The following is a 17,462-nucleotide window of genomic DNA, read 5'->3' as shown; positions in this document are numbered from 1 at the left end:
TCTGTCCATTTCTGGTGTGTTGGGGAAAGTTTTCCTCCCCACTAAGTGATGCACGATCAATTACACTCAAGACAAAATGATTTCATAACTGAAGGTTTTAATTGACTAGAACTTGTTCCCTAGCAGCTTCGGTACAGAAAGTGAAGTCTGCTGGGACGGCACCGGTTCTTATACTCCGCCTGTCAGGTCGGAGCTACGTATCAACAGCCAATGGTAAACTCCTAGGTTTAACCAATGGTCATCAGCCTCTTCGGTACCGCAATACCTGATAATACCACATTCACCCAATGTTAAAAAAGAGTCCGGCGGGGGAGGGGGGTGGCCAGTGGTAACAGTCGCCTTTAACATGGTATGATCAGATATGGAGGTACCGTGATACCTCCTTACAGGGCTGTCGAGAATATTTACAAAGTGTTTGTTCACGGTTAAAGTCACAGCGACGCAATCAGTCGATCGGGTGGCCTGGTCGTCCTTCTGGATCGTCTGGGCTTCGGTGGTGATTCTGATGGGGGTCCAGGTGGTTGCGACTCCGGGAGTGTGGTTTCGGCCTCCCTGGCAGCTTCGTCACCCCTAGGCGGCGCTGTTGGGGCAAACGGTTGACACGGGGGGGGGGGGGGGGGGGGGGGCGCATGTAGGGGGCGCCGATGGGTGGGCGGGCCTAGGCAGGAGCGGCGGGAGTACTGACCCTCCAGTGAGGTGCTGGGGGGGTGGGGGGTGGGGGTGGGGGGGGGGGGGGGGGATTGGTTCAGGTGCGCGTGGGGTTCCGGTGGGCGGCAGGTCCCGTAGGGAGACCGCATCTTGCCGACCGTCAGGGAACGCCACGTAGCTGTACTGGGGGTTAGCGTGCAGCAGGTGGACCGTCTCGACCAACGGGTCCGACTTGTGCGCCCGCATGTGCTTGCAAAGTATGATGGGTCCGGATGTCGCGAGCCAGGTTGGGAGCGAGGTCCCGGAGGAGGACTTCCTGGGGAAAACAAGGAGACGTTCATGAGGTGTGTGATTGGTAGTTGTACAGAGCAGCGACCGGATGGCGTGGAGGGCCACCGGGAGGACTTCTTGCCAGCGGGAGACTGGGAGATTCCTAGACCGTAGGGTCAGTAGAACAGTCTTCCAGACCGTTCCGTTCTCCCTCTCCACCTGTCCGTTTCCCCGGGGGTTGTAACTGGTCGTCCTGCTTGAGGCAATGCCCCTGCTGAGCAGGAATTGATGCAGTTTGTTGCTCATAAAGGAGGACCCCCTATCATTGTGTATGTAAGCGGGGAAACCGAACAGTGTAAAAATACCCTGGAGGGCCTTGATGCCGGTGGTTGCCGTCATGTCTGGGCAGGGGAGGGCGAATGGGAACCGGGAGTACTCGTCAATCACGTTCAGGAAATACGTATTGCGGTCGGTGGAGGGGAGGGGGCCTTTGAAATCCATGCTGAGGCATTCAAAGGGATGGGAAGCCTTTATCAGGTGCGCCCTCGCTGGCCGGTAGAAGTGCGGTTTGCACTCCGCGCAGATTTGGCAGTCCCTGGTGACTGTCCTGACCTCCTCGATGGAGTAGGGCAGGTTGCGGATCTTGATGAAGTGGAAGAAACGAGTGACCCCCGTCTGGCAGAGGTCATCGTGGAGGGCTCGGAGGCGGTCCACTTGTGCAGTGGCACAAGTGCCACGGGACAGGGCATCAGGAGGCTCATTTAGCTTCCCTGGGCGGTTCAAGATCTCGTAGTTGAAGGTGGAGCGTTCTGTCCCCCACCGCAAGATCTTGTCGTTTTTTATCTTGCCCCGCTGTACATTATCGAACATGAAAACAACCGACAGTTGGTCCTTCAGGAGAGTGAATCTCCTGCCGGCCAGATAATGCCTCCAGTGTCGCACAGCTTCAACTATGGATTGTGCCTCTTTTTCGACTGAGGAATGGCGAATTTAAGAAGCGTGGAGGGTACGGGAAAGGAAAGCCATGGGCCTGCCCGCTTGGTTGAGGGTGGCCGCCAGAGCTACGTCGGACGCATCGCTCTCGACCTGGAAGGGGAGGGACTCGTCGATGGCGCACATCATGGCCTTTGCAATATCTGCTTTGAAGCGGCTGAAGGCCTTGCGGGCCTCCGTCGACAGCGGGAAGGTTGTGGACTGGATTAGGGGTCGGGCTTTGTCTGCCTAGTTAGGGACCCACTGGGCGTAATAGCTGAAAAACCCGAGGCAGCGCTTCAGGGCCTTGGGGCAGTGAGGGAGGGGGAACTCCATAAGGGGGCGCATGCGCTCAGGGTCGGGGCCTATAACTCCATTTCGCTCTACGTAGCCTAGAATGGCTAGACGGTCGGTGCTAAACACGCATTTATCCTTATTGTACGTTAAGTTAAGGATTTTCGCGGTCTGGAGAAATTTGCGGAGGTTGGTGTCGTGGTCCTGCTGGTCATGGCCGCAGGTGGTGACGTTATCCAGATACGGGAACGTTGCTCGTAAGCCGTACCGGTCAACCATTCGGTCCATCTCTCGCTGGAAGACCGAGACCCCATTAGTGACACCAAAGGGAACTCTTAAAAATTGATATAGCCGCCCATCTGCTTCGAAGGCAGTGTACTGGCAGTCACTATTACGGAAGGGTAGCTGGTGGTAGGTGGACTTGAGATTCACCGTGGAGAAGACCTTGTATTGCGCGATCCTGTTTACCAGGTCGGCTGTATGGGGGAGAGGGTACGCGTCTAGCTGCATAAACCTGTTGATGGTCTGACTGTAGTCAATGACCATCCTATGTTTCTCCCTGGTCTTTACCACCACTACTTGAGCTCGCCAGGGACTGTTGCTTGCTTCGATGACCCCTTCCCTCAGCAGCCTTTGGACCTCTGACCTGATGAAGGTCCGGTCCTGGGCACTGTACCGCCTGCGCCTGGTGGCGACGGCTTTGCAATCCGGGGTGAGGTTCGCAAACCGGGAAGGCGGGTTGACCTTAAGGGTCGCGAGGCCGCAGACAGTAAGGGGGGGGGGTATAGGGCCGCTGAATTTAAAGGTCAGGCTTTGCAAGTTACATTGAAAGCCCAACCCCAGAAGTGTAGCCGCGCAGAGGTGCGGCAGGACATAAAGGCAGAAATTGTTGAATCTCCTGCCTTGGACAGTGAGGTTCGCTAGGCAGAACCCCTTTATCTCCACCGAGTGTGACCCGGAGGCCAGGGAGATCCTTTGGTTTACAGGGTGGGTAACAAGTGAACAGCGCCTTACCGTGTTAGGGTGAACAAAACTTTCTGTGCTCCCAGAATCAATCAAGCAAGACGTCTCGTGGCCGTTGATGAAGACCGTCGTTGTTGCTGTTGCGAGTGTCCAAGGTCGACTTTGGTCCAGTGTCACCGAGGCCAGATGAAGCAATTGAGAGTTCTGATCGGGCAGCGTGTAGTCGGCCGTGCTGGGGGCCCCATCCAAGATGGCGTCTCCCATGGGTCGCACATGGTGGCCGGGGATGGACAAGATGGCGGCGGGGATGGACAAAATGGCGGCACCCACCCGTCCAGCGTGGTGTCCGGGGGGCAAGATGGCCGCGCCCGTGGGTTGCACGTGGCCCTAGGATAGGGGGGTGGCAGTGAGCGCTGGCCGGTCGGGGCCTGAAGGGGGGGTTGCGGCGGCAGTCCGGAGTCGCATAGGACTGCGCGTTTTGGGAGGCTACGTCCATGGACCCTGTCAGGGCCCGTGCCTCTCTAAGTCCCAGGGTGTCCTTTTCTAGGAGTCTTTGGCGGATCACTGAGGAGCTCATACCTGCTACGAAGGCATCCCTGATTAAACGTTCCGTGTGCTCGCTCCCCGAAACTTGCGGGCAGCCCCAGTTTCGGCCCAGCACCAGTAGCGCCCGGTAGAAATCCTCCAACGATTCCCAGGGGCTTTGCCGTCTAGTTGCAAGCACGTGACGTGCATAGACCTGATTTACAGGGCGGATATAATGTCCTTTTAACAGTTCAATCGCGGCATCATAGTCCTCCGCCTCCTCGATAAGTGTGTAGATCCCAGGGCTGACCCTTGAGCGCAGGAGATGCATTTTCTGTCCTTCTGAGGGGGTGCCTCCAGCCGTCTCGAGGCAGCCGTTAAAGCACGCCAGCCTGTGTTTAAATATTGGAGCAGAGTTCTCCGCGTCGGGGCCGAGTTGTAGGCACTCCGGTTTGATTCGGAGATCCATCCTACTAGCTTAAGTCTAGCCGATTAAATTGATGCACGATCAATTACACTCAAGACGAAGTGATTTCATAACTGAAGGCTTTAATCGACTAGAACTTGTTCCCCAGCAGCTTTGGTACAGTAAGTGAAGGCTGCTGGGACGGCACCAGTTCTTATACTCCGCCTGTCAGGACGGAGCTACGTATCAACAGCCAATGGTAAACTCCTAGGTTTAACCAATGGTCATCAGCCTCTTACGTACCGCAATACCTGATAATACCACACTAAGTTACCCAGCGTCTCAGCCACGTATGCCGTGGGGTTTCTACCCTCGATCCCCACTAGAAGGCCCACTATCCTTACATTTTGCCTTCTCGAGCGGTTTTCCTGATCGTCCACTCTGCCCTTCAAGTTCCCCTGTGTTGTGACCAGTCTTGCCACCTCCTTCTCCAGAGCCGTGATCCGGTCGCTCTTGTCAGTCGCGGCTTTTTCCAGCTCCTTAAGGTCGTCTCTTGGGCTTCCAGTTTCTCCTCTTGGGCATTCAGTCTCTCCTCTGTTCTGCCCAGGGCGAGCTGCACCTCCGCCAGGGCCTTGGCCATTGCTGCCTGCACCGCGGCCTCCATGTCTGCCCTAGCCTCTGCCTTGTTTTCCTGCTGATGTTCCCTCAGCGCCTCGGCAAAGGATGCCTTCCAGTTCCAGTTCCCCCCTGGCTCAAGGGGAAAAAGCTCCCGTCTGTCCAGTTCTTTTTGTGGCGACGGGCCTTCCGTTCTGCCTCTTCGTGTGCCGGTTAGCTCGTCTGAACGGGCTCTCTCATTGCCCCTTCTGCTTCTGGTGCCCTTTCTCCCTCTGCTTTGGCTATCTTCTGGCATTTTTTATTTTCCCCCTTTTTATTCTCCCCCCCTTTCCCTTTTCTTTTCCCCTTCCCTTCTCTCCTTTAACTCTTTTTTTTCTTCCCCCTCTTAAACCCCTCTTTCTAAAAATGTAAAAACATTTTTTTTTAAAAGGGGAAAGAATTTTTTTGTCTTTTTCTTTACAAGTTTCCTCTTCAAAAGGTTTTTGGGAAGTTCATTTTTTTTTCTCTCACCCACATGCCGGGTCAAGAGGGTCGAGAGAGAGAGAGAGAGGCTTCTGGTTGGGCCTGGTGTCCTCCTTTGTTCCGCTGCCTGCCTCGTGGTTGCCGCCGGGGGCGGGTTGGGGGTGGGGTCGATCCCTGCTGCTGGCTCGATCCCCGTCGCTGGCTCGGTCCCCGTGTTTTCTTCTGCCGTGCGCGGGGGGGGGGGGGCAGTCCGGCCGGTCTGCGCGTTTGTTTGTTTTTTTCTCCCCCCCCGGGATCGGGACGCAACTGTCGGAGCTCCGTTGCTCGCGACCGCTCGTCAAATTTAGCTTTGATGTCAACGGCAGTCGCTACCTCACCTCTGGAGTTCAGCTCTTATGTCCATATTTATTCTAAGGCTGTATTGAAATCAGGAGCTGAATGGTCCTAGTGGCATCCAAGCTGAGCATCAGTGAGCAGGTTGTACCAATGCAAGTGCCATTTGATAGCATTTCAATCACTTTACTGATGAGTGAGAGTGATCTGATGGGTTGTCGATTGGCCGGTTGGATTAGCCCTGCTTTTTATGTAAAGGACATATCACATACATAAAGTGCATAAAATGCTACCCAACAAGGTCAAGGCCAATAGATGATCATTTCATCATTTGACACTAAGAGGTTGAAGCCTCTGTATCAGTGCACACCAGACTAGCTGGACAAAATAAAAACATATTTTGAATGAGATTGCTTGAAAAAGACCGTCCTTCCTCTCTTTGATCCCTACATCTAAACAAATGATCCCAAGGCTCACGTGATATTTAAATTTAAATTAATCAAATTATACTGGTGAACTAAATATGCATCGGAGAGCTCACCATGCAGTCAAGATTATTCAAAGATTGAGCTACTGCGATGCCAGTAACAGTCCCGAGGTAAACGGAGAAAGTTGGAAGTTTGGCAATCGGGAAGAGGTGTGATTGATTTGGAAAGGGATCTAGTTATATTGGGAGAGAGATATTGGATTTGAAGAGAGATTAATGGTCGGCGATGATCAGTGAACGCCGAAGCCAGGACAACGGGGTGGGGTCACGCCTGTCCCATTCAGCTCCAGATTCAGCTTTAACCTTTTTTTAAAATAGGTTTACCTCAGCGATAGCACCCTTTAAAAATCATCTGCTGGGCCGCCAGGCAAACTGATCTTGCACACGCAGCCTCAAATTAGTGTTAGGTCATCATTTGAATATGCAATGGAATTTGAACTAAGGATAAATGTTCAGTACAAATGGGAATGGAATGCATGTTGGGTGGGCGTGCAAAAAGGGTGGGAGTGCATCGGCCAATTGTTGTGCACAAAGGACAATAAAGAATGGATGGGGTGTGTGAAGGTAACCAATGTGATACTATTTCCTTTGCACCATTACCTAAGTTGAGTTGTACCCCAACGTATTGTCTGCAATAGTATGGAACAAACATTAACTGGAGGTCTGTCTGTTTTGGCACAGACTATAAGGAAAACATATAAACTTGCAGCAGAGAGCATGAATGACTTATGATTTTTATTGTTTACTTACCGTACAATTTCCAGTCAGTAATTGGTGCTACCGCGATTCCACATTTGAAGATTCTGTCAGTGGAACTAAGAATCATGGATGTGACATAGCCTCCATATGCCTGTCAAATGTGTGACAAAATCTTATCACTTTTCAAAAGTTCAGTTTTAAAATATTTAAGATTAACTAACTAATTTTCATATAACATCTTTATAGATTATTACAATCAAAATCTCGCTTTATTCAGATCTAACGTGCAGATTTGTTTTGATGTAATGGAAAAATTCATAAACAATGAAGAGTCTAATAAAAGTAAAATGGCGAAATTTTCAACTTTGATGGAATGGAAGATTACAGGCACAGGATCATTGCTGGAGCCCCTGAGGGAGCATAAGTGAGGTGATATCGTCAGGCCAGTCAAAGAGGTCTGGCAAGGGTAGGGAGGGGATTTGGTTTATGCGACAGATCAGGGAGTCTTTCTGCATGTGTAATGCTTTCTGCCAGTGGGTCTATTCATTGGGCACTGGTTGCCTAAGTAAGAGGGAGCTCCCCCACCAGGTTGCATCCATACATTTGATACCAGAATGTTTGCAAGCTCGACGTCAAGTTGACCAGGATTGGAGTGGAGGTATGGGAAATCCTTGCTGCTGACCAGAATGCCTGGAGACAAGCAACCAGGAAGGGCATGGAAAAAGCAGAGGACAAATGCAATCTCCAGATCGAGGAAAAGGGAGCTTGCCAGAAGGAAATAGACATCAGTCAACCTTGGGCCAACCCTATTTATTTGTGTCAGCTGTAGAAAGGACTGACACCTGTGAATTGCTCTCTACAGCAGTGTTCTCCAAACTTTTTTTCCGGTGACCCATTTTTACCAACCGGCCAACCTTCGGGACCCAACCCGGCCGACCTTCGGGACCCACACCGGCGACCCTTCGCGACCCACGCCGGCCGACCTGCGCGACCCACCATTTTCTTTTACCTTGGAGGAAATGATTTTGGGTCCCTTTGGCCCTTGTACACGCTCCTCCAATGGAACCTGTTGGATGAAGGTGAAGCCTTCTGGTGTCGGAAAGTATGGAGTCTCCATCTGTCCAAACATTCTACATTTTGTTCCGTAAAATTTTATTAAATAAAACCCCCCCGAACTTGTAAAAAAAAAATAAATAAAATGAATAAAATAAATGAAAAAAAAATTTAATGAATAAAATAAATGAATAAAATGAATAAAAATCCCCCAAACTTGTAAAACAAAAAGCTGCGACCGTTTAAAAAAATAGCGGCCGCACTGCGCATGCGCGCCCGATCATCAGCGCGCATGCGCAATGCGGCCAATTTTTTTTTACTTGTTCGTGGCCATTTTAAAGGCCGCTTGCAGCCGGCGTTATTAAACACCGGCTGCTGCGTGGGGATTTGCGCGATCGGGAGTGCCGCGAAGGACGGCTCCGCGACCCTCCCGACACCTGCGGGTCGCGCCCCCGAGTTTGAAGAACACCGCTCTACAGACACAACAGATGCTGTTCAACACGCACCCTGGCCGCCCGCCGTCTTCTCCTGAAATGGACGATGCCAAAGTCAAAAGATAAGTGAAACACTTGAGATAATATTGATTGTATCTGATCTGTTTAGGGCATGATGATCAGCAGAGAACTGAAGCAGATGCTGCACAAATGGTGAAAATTATTATATTATCAGTTGCAAAATAATGCGACTCAATTAGTCGGGTAACATTAAAAAGGCCCTTTGCACTTTATCTTGAATATAATTGATTCCCTGCTTTGAGGCAAAGGAAGAAGTAGCTTGTGACATTGCAATATACTGTAAGAATTAAACTACTTTGCAGAATGATAATGAAATTCCATTGTGCCAGTGTGAAAATAAACTTATATAGATTTATATTAATAATAATTTTGGGGGGAAGTAGTCCCAAACAAAATAGACCAAACAATGCTGTAAAGCATAGAGCACTGGCGTGTAGTGGTATTGTCACTGGACTAGTGATCCAAACACCCAGGGTAATGCTCTGGGGTCCCAGGTTCGAATCCCATCATGGCAGATGATGAAATAAAAAATCTGGAATTAAAAACCGAATGGTGACCATAAAACCATTGCCGATTGTTTTAAACACCCACCTGGGTCACTAATGTCCTTCAGGGAAGGAAATCTGCCATCCTTACCCAGTCTGGCCTACATGTGTCCCCAGACCCACATAGCGATGCGGTCGACTCTTAACTGCCCCCCCCCCCCCCCCACTGAAATGGCCTTGCAAGCCACCTAGTTCAAGGGCACCTAGGGATGGGCAACAAATGCTGGTCCAGCCAGTGATGCCCACATCCCAAGAACAAATAAAAAAAACTCTGTAAAATTCATCTCAACGTGTTGAAGGGCAGCACAGTAGCACACTGGTTCGCACAGTTGCTTCACAGCTCCAGGGTCCCAGGTTCGATTCCCGGCTTGGGTCAATGTCTGTGCGGAATCTGCACGTTCTCACTGTGTCTGCGTGGGTTTCATCCGGGTGCTCCGTTTTCCTCCCTCAGTCCAAAGATGTGCAGGTTAGGTGGATTAGCCATGCTAAATTGTTCTTGGTGTCCAAAAAGGTGGGGTGGGGTTACTGGGTTACGGGGATAGGGTGGAGGCGTGGGCTTAAGTAGGGTGCTCTTTCCAAGGGCCGGTGCAGGCACGATGGGTCGTATGGCCTCTTGCACTGTAAATTCTATGATTCGATGAAATTCTATGAAATGCTATGATTTGTTACAACTGAAGTGTACCTTCCCATAAACTCCTATTCTGTTTGCATCAATAAATGGTAATTTCAACAATGATCTGAAATAAAAAGAAGAAAAAAAATAATTAAAACATTTAAGTTAAAAATGTTGCCATCTTAAAGTTACAAATATTTAAGTCATCACCAGTGCAAAAAAGGTTGGTCTGAAATTATGGATCCCATTAAATGAACATGAATAACAAGGAGATAGGAATTGAACTGAAAATCTCTAATGCATTGAATGCTTATATTATGCTCAATGCGATCATTTCAGATTGGGGAGGTTTTAAAAAAAATCAAAAACTGACATCAAATTTGGTTACGTGCTCCACTATAAGCTTCTTTCCATGACTAGTGCCACAGTAAGATAATCTTTTAGATAACTTGCTTGTTGGTTGACAATCAGATGTCATATTTATTGGAGAGTTTGTGAATTTGTGCATTTCTCATCCAAGCTCCATTGGAGTTCCCCTTGACCTCCCTTCGCACAATTTACTGCTCTCTTATCATTCTCTAACTTCCTTCTCTACATTCCAATATTCATGGCTAACATCTCAACTTTACCATCCAATGTGACCCCACTAGTTTCATTGTGTCATTCACAGACGAGGTTATCTCAATTCCTTATATCCTCATTCCCCATGATTCTCTATGCAGCATAATAAATAGCAGGTATTATGCTTTTTCAGCTATCTGTGCACAATTTTTCCTCCAAGTTAATTAAACCTGCATTTTCAAATGCACATGGTGTACTTTGTGTCTCTCACCATGGAGTGCAATTCCTCCCCAACCTTTCAGCCGTTGACATGACTACTTGCCTGTAACACATTTCCTCCATTGCCTAACTCTCTGGGATTGCTATTATTTAGTTCTGCTATTTGTTATGATCTCAGTTGATGCTATAGCTAGACAGGAAGATCCCATATTGGAACCCTGGCTCAATGACCGTAACTTTTAGTTATTTTTAATAAAACGTGGAGGAACAGAACCGCTAATTAGTTTTACCAAGAAATTTTTTGAAATGACTAAACATTAAAAAATTGGATTATGATACAATCTGCCTTTACTCCTCGCTTATCTTAACCAATTACACATAGGTTTCAGGTTAAAATAGATTACAAATACATCTTAATCTACAATCGCCTCACTAACACAAAGTCCTTTTTAAGCACACAAGATGACTATGGTGTAAAACATACACTCCGCTCTGAATCAGTTAGTGTCTGTGGATTTCTCCTCAGAATCCCCTAGCTGATTGGCATGTGAGTTTCCAAACTACACGCTCCAAGAGCACACTTTTAAATCTTCGCTCTGATCTTTGACAAAGGGTCATCTGGACTCGAAAAGTTAGCTCTTTTCTCTCCCTACAGATGCTGCCAGACATGCTGAGATTTTCCAGCATTTTATCTTTTGGTTTGAAATCTTCTCTTCTAAGTATGGTTTCCCTTAGAGGTTTGCATGCCAAAATCCAGACCAGGTTTGGCAAATGACACCTTTGAACAAAGCTTCTGCTCCACTTTTAACATTGAATCCAGTCCAAGATTTCATATCAACCCTGTGAGGATTTATTTGTCTTCAATGCTGTGCAAACTGCTCACAATTTCTTTAACTCTGGCATCAGACGTTTCACCTACCTCTGAAGTCTGCTCTCCAATGTTAAATCTAGTTACTGTAATTGTCTCTTTAACTCAGAATACTTTGTTTACTCTTCCTTGAATTCAAAGCAATACTTTGGTCTCTGTTCTCTTAACATCAGGTGTCTTAAACATTCTTTCTGTCTCAATTCCCTGGCTATCTATATTGTATCTTGTTCCTTAGCAACCTTCCATCTTTGCAACTCCCTTGTCCTGTCCACTTCTCCTGGCAGAATTGAGAGCTGTTCATTCCCCAGTGTCCTGTCTCCAACTGCTGTGACGTCCAGTTAACAATAAAAAAAAAAGGAAAACCCTTCCTTCTGGAAAGTGGCCTCCTGTTGCTAAGCACTGACTTACTTCTATTTACTCTTCATGCTGCAACCCTCTCTAAGCACACCAGAAACACAGTTGGAAGCGAACCAACTCCCACATATCCAAACAGTTTAAATCCAGCATGAATCTAACTATAGATTTTACCCTTCCAGGCACAAAAAACATCAAATTAAACCCACTTAAACCTAAACCTTATTTGTAATGTTTACTCATACAAATATAAATCCCTTAAAACTATCTTTGTTTTCCGAACATTTTACTTTAAATTGAAGTGAGTTAATCTCTAACAATGGCTCCGCAGGAGGATCCCTAAGGAACCACCATTGGATCCTTCCTCTTGCTTACATACACGCTGTCCTTTGGTGACTTAATTTAAAAATATAAGATCAGCTTTCACACATACACTGATGATGTCCAGCGCAACCTCTTCATTAACTCTACACCGCCTCCTCACTAGCAGATTGCTGGTGCAATGTCCAGTCCACTTTGAACATAGTTAAACATTGGAAAGATTGAAGTCATCATCCTTGACCTTGCCACTGATTAAATTGCCCCTCCATTGTCACTGCCTATCAAGCTGTTTGGAACCATAACAATTTACTTGCTCCTAAGCTGAAATTTTGAGCCCACTGTCATGTGAGAGTACCTATAAGAAATGGGTGTTTAAGAAATGTACCTTTAAGAAATGGGTGTTTATCAGTGATGTCAGAGTGTGGGTGGAGCTGGGCTGTCTGTCAGCTTTTTACTTTCGTTTTAGGCTGTTTGCTGCAGGGTGTGCTTTCATTTCATTTTCAGTGTTGGAGCTGAAGCCAGACCAAGCATCTCTCTGCCATGAAAGACTATCTCTTGATCATTTGGTGAATTCGGAATTATACATGTTTTCAGTAGTGAATGGAAACCTGATGTGCTTCTGTTAAAAGGTGTGTATTTTGTCTCCTGGATGTTGTTTGGGAAGTTATTAAGGATTATTGAATGTTGTATTCTTTGGGGGTTGTATTTGAATTGATGGTTGCTAAGATGTTCACTATATGTTTTAAAAAGGTTAACCTGAGTTCATAGAATAAACATTGTTTTGCTTTAAAAATACTTTTCCATTTCTGCTGTACCTCAATTGTAGAGTGGGCCGTCTGCTCCCCATACCACAATCTATTAAAAATTGTGGGTCAGGTGAACTCCATGATACACTTTGGGGTTCTCTAAACCCTGGCCCATAACAAATTGGGGGCTCGATGGGGATAAAAGTCTATCTATTGGATTGGCTTAGTGAACTTAAAGACAGTGAGGGGTGAGCATATTGTGGTTGCTTTTCAGGTGTGGTATTTTAGTTTAAGTAGGGAGTGTGTTGTGGACAATGGCTCTTTCAGAGGCTCTGAAGTTTTTGGGGGTGGAGACAGTCACACGCAGTATCTTACGGACAGAGACTAAAAGCAGACTGTTCGATTTGACAAAAACATTGCAGTTAACATTACCTGACAAAATGCGAAAAGATGAGGTAATTATGGTGGTTGCTAAGCATTTAAAGTTGCCTGAGATACAATTTGACTCATTGGAAATGGCAAAAATTCAGTTACAACTTAAACAAATGGAACATGAGAAAGAATTAAAGCGGCTTGAATACGAAAGAGGGAGAGAGGACAAAGAACGAGAGAGAGAAGAAAGAAGAAAAGAACGAATAGCCCAAGCAGAACAAACAGAAAGAGAAAGGGAGATACAGATCAGGGAAAAAGATAAAGAGAGAGTTTGAACTTCAGATAATGGCCATGAAACATGACAGTCAGTTAAAATTGGCAGACGTAAAGGGAAACATACAGTTGGATGATAGTGAGGAGGATAGTGAGAAAGAGCGTCATAGTTGAAGGCTTGGTGGGGATCTATTTAAATATGTCTAAGCATTGCCAAGATTCGACGAGAAGGAGGTGGAAGCCTTTTTCATTTCATTTGAGAAGGTAGCTAAACAAATGAAATGGCCACAGGACATGTGGGTATTACTGATTCAAACAAAGCTGGTAGGTAGGACTAGTGAAGTGTTTGCATTACTACCAGAGGAGGTATCTGGGACGTATGAGGAGGTGAAAAAATCCATCTTAGGTGCATATGAACTAGTGCCTGAAGCTTACAGACAAAGGTTTAGAAATTTAAGGAAAGAATTTGGTCAAACATACATGGAGTTTGAAAGGATCAAACAGAGTAATTTTGATAGGTGGATAAGGGCTTTGAAAATAGACCAAACGTATGAAGCTCTCAGAGAAATTATACTTTTGGAGTTTAAAAATTCAATTCCTGGTGTAGTGAGAACTCATGTGGAAGAGCAGCACGGTAGCATTGTGGATACCACAATTGCTTCACAGCTCCAGGGTCCCAGGTTCGATTCCGGCTTGGGTCACTGTCTGTGCGGAGTCTGCACATCCTCCCCGTGTGTGCGTGGGTTTCCTCCGGGTGCTCCGGTTTCCTCCCACAGTCCAAAGATGTGCAGGTTAGGTGGATTGGCCATGATAAATTGCCCTTAGTGTCCAAAATTGCCCTTAGTGTTGGGTGGGGTTACTGGGTTATGGGGATAGGGTGGAGGTGTTGACCTTGGGTAGGATGCTCTTTCCAAGAGCCGGTGCAGACTCGATGGGCCGAATGGCCTCCTTCTGCACTGTAAATTCTATGATAATCTATGAAGCAGAGGGTTAAAACTGCGAAATTAGCAGCAGAAATGGCAGATGATTATAAATTAGTTCATAAGCTTGGTTTCCAACATCACTTTCAGCCTGTGAGGGATAGAAACTGGGGACATGAGAAATACTCAAGTGGTAAAGGTAAAGGTGGTCTGTTGGCAGATAATAAGGAGAGTGTACCTCAGATTAAAAAAGAAATCCAGGAGGGTGGAAAAGAAATGAAAAGTTTCAAATGTTTTCACTGTAATAAACTAGGCCATGTAATGTCACAGTGTTGGTGGTTGAAGAAAAGCACTGGGAAGGCTGATGTGGTAAAATAGGATAAGACAGTGGGGTTTGTTAAAGTGGTAAAGGAAAGCCCAAGCGAAGTGAAGGAGGTGCAAAAGATTGTACAGCCCGATCAAGAGGTGATTGATAAGAAGGTGCCAGATGTCTTTAAAGAATTTACTTGTGTGGGTAAAGTTTACTCAAGTGTATCAGGAGGAGCAGGTAAAGAAGTCACAATTTTAAGTAATATGGGAGCTAGTCAATCTTCAATAGTAAGAGATGAGGAGTTATGTAGTTTGGGAAGAATGTTGCCAGAAAAGGTGGTAATATGTGGAATTCAGGGTGAGAGGAGTAGTGTTCAATTATATAAGGTAAGGTTGGAAAGTCCAGTGAAGAGTGGTGAAGTGTTAGTAGGAGTAATAGAGAAACTATCTTGTCCAGGAATACAGTTTATCTTGGGTAATGATATAGCTGGATCGCAGATGGGAATGATGCCTACGGTGGTTGATAAGCCAGTGAACAATCAGATAACTGAAGTGTTGAAGGATGAATATCCTGGGATTTTTCCGGATTGTGTAGTAACAAGGTCACAAGGTCACAGGTTAAGACAAGAGGAGAAATCAAAGAGAGAAGATGAAGTGGAAGTGCAATTATCAGAAATGATTTTTGCTCAGATGGTTGAAAAATAACAAGAACAGGTGGAGGATGAGGCGGATATTTTCAGTTCAGGAAAATTGGCGGAGCGACAACAAAAGGATATAGAAGTGTATCTATGGGTTGCAGTGTGTCTACTTCAATGCAAGGAGCATCCGGATAAGGTAGGTGAACTTGGAGCGTGGATTGGTACTTGGGACTACGATGTTGTGGGCATTACGGAGACATGGTTAGAACAGGGACAGGAATGGTTGTTGGAAATTCTGGGGTATAGATGTTTCAGTAAGAGTAGGGAAGGTGGTAAAAGAGGTGGAGGAGTAGCATTGTTAATCAAGGATAGTTTAACGGCTGCAGAAAGGCAGTTCGAGGGGTATCTGCCTACTGAGGTAATATGGGCTGAAGTTAGAAATAGGAAAGGAGTGGTCACGTTGTTAGGAGTTTTCTATAGGCCCCCAAATAGTAATAGAGATGTGGAGGAAGAAATTGCAAAACAGATTATGGATAAGTGTGGAGGTCTCAGGGTAGTTGTCATGGGTGACTTTAACTTTCCAAATATTGATTGGAACCTCTATAGGTCGAACAGTTCGGATGGGGCAGTTTTTGTACAATGTGTGCAGGAGGGTTTCCTGACACAATATGTGGATAGGTCGACAAGAGGTGGGGCCACATAGGATTTGGTACTGGGTAATGAACCGGGCCAAGTGTTTGATTTGTTTGTGGGAGCGCTTTGGAGGCTTTCACTATTGCAATGGAGAGGGATAGGGCCATATGACAGGGCAAGGTTTTTTAATTGGGGCAGGGGTAATTATGATGCGATTAGGCAAGAATTAGGGAGCATAAGATGGGAACAGAAACTGTCAGGGAAAGGCACAAATGAAAAGTGGAGCTTGTTCAAGGAACAAATACTGCGTGTCCTTGTCAAGCAGGGAGGAAATTGTCGTGTGAGGGAACCATGGTTCACAAAAGAGGTTGAATGTCTTGTCAAGAGCAAAAAGGAAGTGTACGTAAGGATGAGAAAACAAGGTTCAGTTGGGTTGCTTGAGGGTTACAACGTAGCAAGGAATGAGCTGAAAAAAGGGCTTAGAAGAGCTAGGAGGGGGCAAGAGAAGTCCTTGGCGGGTCGGATCAAGGAAAACCCCAAGGCTTTTTACTCTTATGTGAGAAATAAAAGAATGACCAGGGTGAGGTTAGGGCCGGTCAAGGACAGTAGTGGGAACTTGTGCATGGAGTCAGAAGAGATAGGCGAGGCGTTGAATGAATACTTTTCTTCAGTGTTCACCAAGGAGAGGGGCCATGTTTTTGAGGATGAGAGTGTGATATAGGCGGGTAGGCTGGAGGAGGTCGATGTTCTGAGGAAGGATGTATTAGCAATTTTGAAAAACCTTAGGGTCGACAAGTCCCCTCGGCCAGGTGGGATATATCCTAGGATTCTTTGGGAGGCAAAGGATGTGATTTCAGAGCCTTTGGCTTTGATCTTTGGGTCCTTACTGTCCACGGGGATAGTGCCAGAGGACTGGAAATGTTGTTCCTCTGTTCAAGAAAGGGAATAGGAATTATCCTGGTAATTATAGGCCGGTTAGTCTTACTTTGGTGGTCGGTAAGCTAATGGAAAAGGTCCTGTAGGATAGGATTTATGACCATTTGGAAAGATGCAGCTTAATCCGGGATAGTCAATGTGGATTCGTGAAGGGTAAGTCTTGCCTCACAAACTTGATTGAATTCTTTGAGGCGGTAATTAATTGTATAGATGAAGGTAGAGCAGTTGATGTCGTATACATGGATTTTAGTAAGGCGTTTGATAAGGTTCCCCATGGTCGGCTCATGAAGAAAGTAAGGAGGTGTGGGATAGAGGGAAATTTGGCCAATTGGATAAATAACAGGCTGCCACATAGAAGACAGAGGGTGGTGGTGGATGGAAAATTTTCAGACTGGAGACCAGTTACCAGCGGTGTACCACAGGGATCAGTGCTGGGTCCTCTGCTTTTTGTGATTTTTATCAATGACTTGGAGGAGGGGGTTGTAGGGTGGGTCAGTAAATTTGCTGATGACACCAAGATTGGTGGAGTAGTGGATGAGGTGGAGGGCTGTTGTAGGCTGCAAAGAGACATTGATAGGATGCAGAGCTGGGCCGAAAAATGGCAGATGGAGTTTAACCCTGACAAGTGCGAGGTGATTCATTTTGGTAGGAAAATTTTGAATGCGGATTACAGGGTCAACGGCAGGGTTCTGAGGAATGTGGAGGAACATGGAGATCTTGGGGTTCATGTCCACAGATCTCTGAAGGTTTCCACTCAAGTGGATAGAGCCGTGAAGAAGGCCTATAGTGTGTTAGTGTTTATTAATAGGGGGCTTGAGTTTAAGAGCCGTGGGGTTATGCTGCAACTATACATGACCCTGGTGAGACCACATTTGGAGTATTGTGTGCAGTTCTGGTCACCTAACTATAGGA

General features: G+C 46.6%; 1 protein-coding gene across 1 annotated transcript in view; it reads right to left on the bottom strand.

The window, feature by feature from the left end:
* LOC140388578 (inactive dipeptidyl peptidase 10-like) overlaps positions 1-17,462 on the bottom strand; it is a 1,987,526-nt gene that overhangs the window by 26,380 nt on the left and 1,943,684 nt on the right. The window contains exons 21-22 of the mRNA XM_072473003.1: positions 9,470-9,524; positions 6,726-6,825 (exon numbers count right to left, since the gene is read on the bottom strand). Of these exons, the coding sequence (XP_072329104.1) occupies positions 6,726-6,825; positions 9,470-9,524 (155 nt within the window). The remainder of the gene's footprint in view (positions 1-6,725; positions 6,826-9,469; positions 9,525-17,462) is intronic.

The sequence above is a fragment of the Scyliorhinus torazame genome, chromosome 2 (assembly GCF_047496885.1).
Source record: "Scyliorhinus torazame isolate Kashiwa2021f chromosome 2, sScyTor2.1, whole genome shotgun sequence".
Taxonomy (NCBI): domain Eukaryota; kingdom Metazoa; phylum Chordata; class Chondrichthyes; order Carcharhiniformes; family Scyliorhinidae; genus Scyliorhinus; species Scyliorhinus torazame.
Note: the sequence above shows the minus strand (reverse complement) of the source record. Positions and strands in the feature narration are given on the sequence as shown.